This window comes from Pleurodeles waltl, chromosome 4_1, assembly GCF_031143425.1.
Source record: "Pleurodeles waltl isolate 20211129_DDA chromosome 4_1, aPleWal1.hap1.20221129, whole genome shotgun sequence".
In the NCBI taxonomy this organism is placed as follows: Eukaryota; Metazoa; Chordata; class Amphibia; order Caudata; family Salamandridae; genus Pleurodeles; species Pleurodeles waltl.
The window spans coordinates 842,959,529-842,968,610 of record NC_090442.1 but is presented as its reverse complement, the minus strand read 5'-3'; the positions used below and the strand labels follow the sequence as shown (position 1 = coordinate 842,968,610).

At 42.3% G+C, this 9,082-nt stretch overlaps 1 protein-coding gene across 1 annotated transcript in view; it reads left to right on the top strand.

Annotated features, from left to right (window-relative positions):
* Nucleotides 1-1,199: 1,199 nt before the first annotated feature.
* LOC138288222 (sodium-coupled monocarboxylate transporter 1-like) overlaps nucleotides 1,200-9,082 on the top strand; it is a 237,024-nt gene continuing 229,141 nt past the window's right edge. The window contains exon 1 of the mRNA XM_069229605.1: nucleotides 1,200-1,866. Within this exon, the coding sequence (XP_069085706.1) occupies nucleotides 1,516-1,866 (351 nt within the window). The 5' untranslated portion in view covers nucleotides 1,200-1,515. The remainder of the gene's footprint in view (nucleotides 1,867-9,082) is intronic.

Genomic DNA, 9,082 nt, shown 5'->3' with positions numbered 1-9,082 from the left:
CAGTAAACCGGCAGACTCGTAATGATGCACTTTGGCTATGAGTACCTTGTGAATTACCGAGGATTCTGACGGTTTGTCATCTTTCCACGTATGACTTGCTGGAGAACATGTAAATCATGTACTCGCTTTGTGGGTCACAACTAGCAATGACCTGAAGAAGGCAAAACTGCAAAATGCGACTTCTACAAACAAATTAGCAAAATTAAACAGTAGAACTCTCTGTCTCTCTTTCTTGTTCCTTTTCACTCTCCAAATATGAATAAGTCCTGCTTTACACTACTGAGCCCAGGATTTTCTACAGAGGAAACAAAGTCGTATGACTTTTGTAGAATCCTTAACTAGCCCCAAAACTGAATCGGACAAGAAGATTCAGCAAAACGGAAGGGCTTCCATGACTCACACACCCAAAGCTTACAGGTCAATTTGGTAACCTAATCGTTCGCAGTGGCCCATGGATCTTCACCAGTTGTGAAAGCAGATTTGCGGAGCTTAGCAAAACACATTTTTCAGGAGGTGTCTGTCAATTTTTTCCATCTTTCCTTAAGATGAACAAGACTTATTCGATCCTGTCCAATAAGGTCAAACACAGCATAACAAGTATACTCATTATCTCTTTTAAGGGAATCTGTTTTCAAGGCACAGATGGCTGAAAAGTGAAACCCAGTCCAATGAGTGCACATCTTTTGGCTCAAGTGATTCCTCTCGTTTTCTAATATTATTAAAGCATTTCTTTTTTTTTTTTTAAGTTTTTTGTCTCTCTGTTGTAAACGTGTAGCTGCAAAGAGATACTTCCTTCTCCCTGTAGGACAGGGGTACACGTACGTATCAAGGTCATATTCCAAGGAGACCAGGAATGCGGTCTGTTGAGAAACTACCGTACACTGACAGACAGGCAGCTCTGCCGATTGCATTTCCTAGCACTGGCACAGGTGTGCAAACAAATACACAAATATCCACTCAGAAGAATGTCTGTCCAGGATGCTTGTGCCCTTTATTCTGTCTCAGTAATCCTTTGAGTGTTTCACTTTTAATTATACTAAAGCATGCGCGTAGATGAACTCTTTTGGCAAGAATATGATTGTGACAATACAGCGGGCGGATTCACCGGTTTAGAGGGGAGGAGTTTTAATCTTGAGCTCCCTGTGTGATCTTTTAAAAGGCACTGTTTGCCTTACCGCGCTGCCTTTCTGTGAGCAGTTGTGAAAGAGCTATCAATCGTGGCTTTGTGCTTAGGGTAGGAATGATATCAATAGGTTAAACCTGCTATGGAACGCCTCAAATCGAACTTGGTAGGAGTCATTCGTGCAGACAGAACCGCGCTTTCCTCCTTTCAACTACTGCATTTCCTTTATACCTCTTTCAAGGTTAACAATAATACTTCATGTTGAAGGAAAATATTGAGAGCAGCTGGACAATAGAAATAGATGATTCTTCTCCGGTTGCGGAGGCAAAACTAACCCATCTCAAGGTTGTACTCGTCTTAGTTGGTTGTCCTGTTCTAAGCTCTAGTGGACAATGGCGGCCTCCCTCGTCATGGCTACCTTCTCTGTCTGGGACTATGTGGTTTTGGCTGCAATGCTGGTTATCTCTGCCTCTATTGGGATATATTACGCCTTTGCTCAAGGTGGGCAAAAAACAACTTCAGAATTCCTCACCGGAGGAAGGAGCATGAATGCCCTTCCGGTGGCACTGTCTCTCACCGCTAGTTTCATGTCCGCAGTGACCATCATGGGCTCTCCTGCAGAAGTGTACCGCTATGGAGCAATATTTTCTATTTTTGGTTTTAGTTATGCTATTGTGGTCATCATTAGCGCTGAGATTTTCCTCCCTGTTTTCTATCGACTGGGAATTACTAGTACCTATGAGGTAAGAGTGTTTGGAATTTTGACATGCCATTATTTTCCCCAATATTTAACTATTCAAGCATAGCATAATATGTATGTCAAAACATTTTCATAAGATGTGCTTTATTGTACATTCAGACTGGACTAAAAATGTTTTCATATTTATTGGAAGCTAACAGGGACTGTTCTCAAAATCCAGGGTAGTAACAAACATGTTTTGCAAGAATCTATTTTCGGTTTCAGACTGTTACAGAATTCCTAATGAAATGATGTTCGAAAGTATTCATCTTAGTAGTTTTCTGAATGTGAATAGTGCTCTATTGTTAGAGCTTCCTGACACGAAGATGGTGTCTGTTGACAGCAAATAATGATGAAGGAGAATTATAGTACTGTCATTTTCAGGACTTTGTGTAAGTTACAATAAGTGAAAAAAAACAACTAACACCATGATAGAGAGGCACACCTACATACAAGAGGGCCTATTTGTTCCAAACATCCAAATAATTAATTTTGATTCTGGAAAGTGTCGTACCAAATAATTGAGGGGGACAGTGTTATAAAGGGAGTGCCAAAAATAGTTTTCTAATTGGAACTATTATATAAATTACTGCTCAAATAGTTGGCAAAATCTACAGGACCGAATTACACCAGACACAGCAGACAGAATAGTTTGCTTTATCTTTAAATCCCTTTATGATTCAGTAACCATCTTATGGCACACTAATCATTTAGTTCATAAACGTATTCATGAATTGAATTTAAATTAAAGATGAATCCTGACTGGCTGAGAAGCTTTTCAGCTCACTGTATTTTGCAAGAACTTTTGTCATCAATATATCAAAAAGAACTATAAAGGAGGATAGACAGAGAGTAAGAGGGCTTTGTGTAACCCTCGCAAACAATTGCTTTTTTATTTTTGGCTGCCTGTCATGGTGGTTACATCGTTAAAATGCTCTAAATTCTATTCCCATTTGTGTTTGATGAAAGGCTCATGTAGTAATTTCAAAGGCTGGGGTTTGACAGGACAGACATCAAACAGAACTACTATCTTTCATATACTCACAGTGGGTTTTGGGTCCACCTTGTTCAACCATTGGCATCTTTTAATCAGCCTCTTTCAGCCACTCGTGTGAAACATTGTTGATCAAGTCTTATCTTTCCTCAGTGGAGTATTTCTCAGTCACGCATTTCTAATGATTGTTTAGATTTATCTTCCACCTCCAAATCAGTGTTTTAATTGAATGGCACGAGGGAGTATTTTCGTGCTAGAGCCATCTTTAACCAAGATTGATATATCATACTATATCTAATCTGTAAGAAATGGGGTTTCTGGTTGGCTAGGGTATGCACCTCTGCCAGGCAGAACCCACCCACTCTAGTGAGTGCAAGGAAGTTACAAGTCGAAGATAACCCCTGCTCACCCCCTTGGTAGCTTGGCACGAGCAGTCAGGCTTATCCCAGAGGCAATGTGTAAAGCGTTTGCACAATACACACAACACATGTGATGCAATATCTCCATCACAAAGGAAACACAACACCAGATTATATGAAAATATACTGTATTGTATACAAAGCAATTATTAGACCAAACATCACATATTAGTACTATCCTGCCACCTTAGCAGTTGTCAGAACGTTACACATTAGTTACTCCGCAAACTAGCAGTAGTCATATACAACACACAGGTTACTCAGGTATTCTGCAACATAAGCAGTAGTCAGGAAACACGTTATTACACCAAGACACTTGTCATAAGAATATCATAAAACGCCCATATTAGGAACATTAGAAACATATGGCAAGTCATAGGAATACATATCAGCAAGTCATGCCCATAAAAGCAACATCTGCACACATATGTAAAAGCATCATCAAACAGGCAGGCAATATATATCAATCAGCAAGGTCTTTAGAAAGAAATTTAGATTGTAAATATATTGGTCCTTTAGGGAATACCTGTAAAAGATGAAGGCACCTCTCGTGCCCAAAGAGCGAAGAAGGGGCCCCTGGCGCTCCTCTGCTCAACGTGGGGTTCTTCCTGACAATTCTGGGTGATAGTGGGGCGGCACGCACCCCCTCTGTACTCCTAACGGGCCCCTCCCAGGGCCTGCGATCGTTGCATGCCCCCCCTGGGCCTTAACTGGCCCTCCACGAAAAGGGAGGGGGTCCAAAGATCAACACTGGCCCACACAAGGGCCAAACCAAGGACTGGCGGCGCAGGGGAGACTCCGATGAGGCTTCTGCCCCGCCCGCAATCCAACAGAGAGCCTTTCTGGGCTAGGCAGGGCAGGGAGAGGCTTCCTCCTCTCCTGCCCGTCTCCAGCATCGTTCCGGGCCCAGATAAGGGCCTTCTGGTGCCCCGGGGCGCTCCTCAGAGCGATCCCTGCCCCAGGGGCGCCGATAGGAGCACGCTTGCTTCAGGTTTTCCATTTTTCGTTTTTGTTGGTGCCCCGGGAGCACAATGAGCAGCGCATCCTCGACACCAGTAAAATGATTAGCACCCGGGTCGCAGCAGTGAATACCACAGCAGCAAAAGCACGTGCTCACAGCACTTTAAGGATTTAAAGTTGAAGCGCTTTCCGAAGCGCTAATTTTGGCAAGTATTGAAGCACTCTTTAGTGCTTCACAAGGTGACAGGGGTCAGGGGCCACAGCACCCTGCTCCTGGGGGACAGAATCCAATCCAAAGAAAAGGCCCACAGGTGGAGGGGCCCAGCAACAGGCCAGCACAAAGAAAAATGCAGCAAGTGGCAAGTCCTTCACAGTGACCAAGCAGGTCACAGGTCAGCACAGCAGCAGAAGTCCATGGCGGTCCCAGGTGAGTCCTTTCAGCATTTCTGTGTCCAGTTCCAGGATGTTTCAAGAGACGCCAAACTGTGGGCAAAATTCCCCTGTACTTATACTCAGTCCTTACAATGTTTTGCAATGGCAGGGAGAGGAGGTTCCAGCCAGTTACAACTTGTTCTGGGAGTGCCCCCTCTCTCCTTTCAGCACAGGCTCCAAACATCAGTGGGGGGTTAACGACCATATTATGTGAGGCCAGGGCACAGCCTTTACAAATGTAGGAGTACCCCACCTCTCCTTTCTCTCAGCCCAGGAAGACTATTCAGTATACAGGTGAACCTCTGTGACACCTCCACCCTCCCTGTGTACAGGCTGTCTGAAAAAGTATGCACAAAGCCCCAACTGTCACTCTGCCCAGACGAGGATTGGAGTCAAGCTGAAAAACACCAGAGTCATAAGCACAGATAAATGCACACTTTCTATAAGCGGCATTTCTGTGATAGTAATAAAAAATACATCTACACCAGTAAGCAGCATTTATTATTACCATCACAACCATACCAAACACGCCTACGCTACCCCTATAAATCAGACAATACCCCTTACACATAAGGCAGGGTATTTCTAATGCAATCCTATGAGAAGGCAGCAATCACAGCAGTGAGACACCAAGTTAGGCTGTTTGTCACTACCAGGACAGGCCACGCAACCTGGCACATGTCCTGCCTTCTACATACATGGCACCCTGCCCATAGGGCTAGCTAGAGCATACCTTAGGGGTGACTTACATGTAGTAAAAGGGGAGTTCTGGGCCTGGCAAGTAAATTTAGATGCCAGGTCCCTGTGGCAGAAAACTGCGCACACAGGCCCTGCGCTAGCAGGCTTGACATAGGTTTGAAAGTCCACTTCGGTGGGTGGCGCAAGCAGTGCTGCAGGCCCATTGGTAGTATTTAATTTACAGGCCCTGGGTATAGAGATACCACAATACAAGGGACTTATAGGTAAATTAAAGATGCCAATTAGGTATAAGCCAATCATACCAACTTTAGATGGGAGAGCACCTGCACTTTAGCACTGGTCAGCAGTGATAAAGTGCTCAGAGTCCTATAGCCAACAGCGAGAGGTCAGAAAAACCAGGAGGAAGGAGGCAGAAAGACTGGGGATGACCCTGCGTAAGGAAAAAAAGTCCAACATAATCTATCTTACCATAACTTGCCTACCAAACCTATAATACCTAACCTGCCACACCTAACATACCATACCCAACCCACTGCTATACATTACCATTCATACTCAACTGCCATACCTGCCTCCCATATCTAACTACCATACTTAACTTATTTTACCTAATGTAGATATCATAGCTAATCAACCATGCCTTCCATACCCATCATATATAAACTATCATACCTAGCATACTTAACCTAACATAACTATGAGGTGACCTAATGTTATGCCATGGGAGTGATCAAGCTTGTAATAGTGAAAAATTAATTTAGGAGTTTTTCACTACCAGGACATGTAAAACGTAAACCCACATGTCTAGTTGTTCAATACAATGCACCCTGCCCTATCAGCTTTTAAAGCCTACCATTGTGGTGGCTTACATGTATTCACAAAGAAGGTTTAGAGCTGGTAAAAAGTTTATTTCGCCAGGTTGAAATGGCAGTTTAAAACTGCACTACAGACTGCAGTAGAAGGCCTTAGATGTTTAAAAGGGTATTCTAGTTGGTGGCACAATGGGGGTCGAAGGCCCATTAGCAGCCTTTAACTTGTGGCCCCTTTACTATGGTCTTACATGTAAAAGAATGCGCCAATTAGGCAAAGATTGATTGCACCATGTTTTAGGGAGAGTACATGCACACCTTATCAATGGTCAGCACGGGTAAAGTGCAGATAGAATTAAAGCCAGCTAAAACAAATTCTGAAAAACGGGGGGTGGGGGGGAGGCAAATGTTTTAGGGGACTACCTTCCAAGAGTGTCAGGTCTAACAATACCAACCTACAATACCTATCAAATCTTCCAGGCAAATATTTAAAAAAGAAATAAAGAAATGCACATTTCCACCTAGCTTTGTGACTTGGGATGAAGCAAAAATGGTATCTGGAATGAGCAGGAATGGCAAGGGCCTCAGCATAGCACCGAAGTTTTGCTACCACTCACTGATTTAAGCCAAGCTGTGCAACCAATATTTGACCGGGTGGGAGATTTTTCCCTAGGACTGTTATTTGTATTTCTACACAATCTCCCAGACTCAATGATGGACCCCAATAGCATCCTCGATAACCTTGTGTCCTGTGCAAAACTTCTGACGTACAGGAGGTGTGTGTAAAATTTGGACCCCCCCAGGGGGGGGGTCAACAATTTCTACCTTCCTTGGATGGGGCTTTGGCCTGATGTGTCATTATGCCAGCCTCCACCAAACAATGTGGGAATTATCCTTTATGTAGAAAGCATGGCCATACGCAATGCAAGCTGATCGTTATTCATAATGGGGACTTGCTATACCAAATATTGCAGATTGGGAAGGGGCACATTTTGTGTAATGATGGATATGGTCTTCTTTTCATCCATAAGATGCTGATAACCTCGCAGTGCAGAAAGGCCTAACCTGAAGGACACTGTGTAGTATATCAATTCTAGGGACTTAGAGTCTGGAATTGGAATCTATTAAACTTTCCAAATTCATAAAATTCATATTTTCCCAAATTCCTGGTATCATGGTGCAAACATTTGCTTTACCCTCCTACATCAAATAATGACTAAGGAATGGAGGAACTTCATTGAAAGGGTGAAAGAGGGAACTCATCTACCAATCCATGTATTATTTACTATCTCCACTGAGGCATAGGCTAGAGCTGTTTTCCAAGTCCCAACATTGTGGAGAGTTTTTGTGATGGGGGCACAATAATAGAAAGAGCAGTCAAATCAGGCCATCAGGGACCATGCAGAGATCTAACATAGCCACACTGGATCAATCACTTAATTTAGTCAGGAATCAATGTGTACCCTTAGAGATGAAAATGATACAACTCAGTGATATTTTGGTCCATATTTATACTTTTTTAGCGCTGCATGTGCACCACTTTTTGATGCAAAAATTGCACAAACTTTCAAAATACAATTGTATTTTGCAAGTTTGTGCCACTTTTGCGTAAATAAATGACGCAAAATAAGGGCCTTTGGTTTAATTGCTGAAGCGCCCAGACTTAGGCGAGTTATTCCTTACGTGCACTTTAGATATTACAATGTCAAAAATATTTGAATACATAAACGCTATTTTTTTAAAAATAGTTTTGGAAGACTATTTGCTAACCACTTAACATTTTAGTCTTTTACCGAACCACTGCAACCTACTTGTAGTCTCCATTGCTCAAGGCAGCACATTCTACACATTTCTGATATTCTTTGTGTGATAGTTAGGCAGCACCCTCTCATGTTTGACACCAGGCCTCTGGAATTACCTATCACTTAAATCTATTGTGAATCATTGTCACTTTATATCAGAATTGAGTATGTGTTGTATTTTATTGTAATTGTATTGTAATAGTATTCATATAGCGCTTACTACCCCTGAAGAGGCGTCAAAGCGCTTTTCGGCGAGTAGCACGCTACTCCGGAACCCAACAAGAATTAGTGATGGATTAGTATCGGGAAATATGAATACAGTTTTAGTATTATTATGAGTTAATGTGATCCCCAGATATGAGAGTTTGTTAGTTAGATTGACTGGAGTAATGGAGGGGTGGAGGAGGAAAGAAATCCAGAAGTGTTAATTGGGAGTATATCCCTCATTTACTCATCCCAAAGGCTTGGTATGAGTAAAGGGGGATGGAGGAGGGAAGAGTCTGTGGAAGGGTTAGGGAGTTCATAGTAGCAGGGTGAGATAAATGAGGGTGAATTTTGTTTGGGAGGTGATGGTAGTACAGTGAGGTTTGGCGAGTTAGTTGTGGAAGCGGAGGGAAGAGCTTAGGTAGAGTTATTTAGGAGATGAAAGTAGTAGAATGGATTTGGGATGAGTCAGAGTGGGAATGGAGGATAGATTGCTAGAGACATGACATATGATGATGGGTAGATAAGTGTGATAAGATGAGAGCAGGGATTCATAGATATCTAGTATAACAACCCACCTAGGAGCCATGCAATGACCCACGAACATGCCAAGCACAGAATAACATACACACATACATACACATATATATATATATATATATACACACACACACAAACACACATATACACACACACACACACACATACATACACACATGAATACACACACATATGCACACAAATATGTACATACAATACACAATTAGAACCATGGGTAAATATACTTAGTCAAACAGGTTTAAAGAGTGTGTGTGTATTTTATTGTTATGACATAGTAGTGTTACATATTTTCTAAAGAACTATACATAACTAGAAATAGACACATAATCAGAAAAAATAT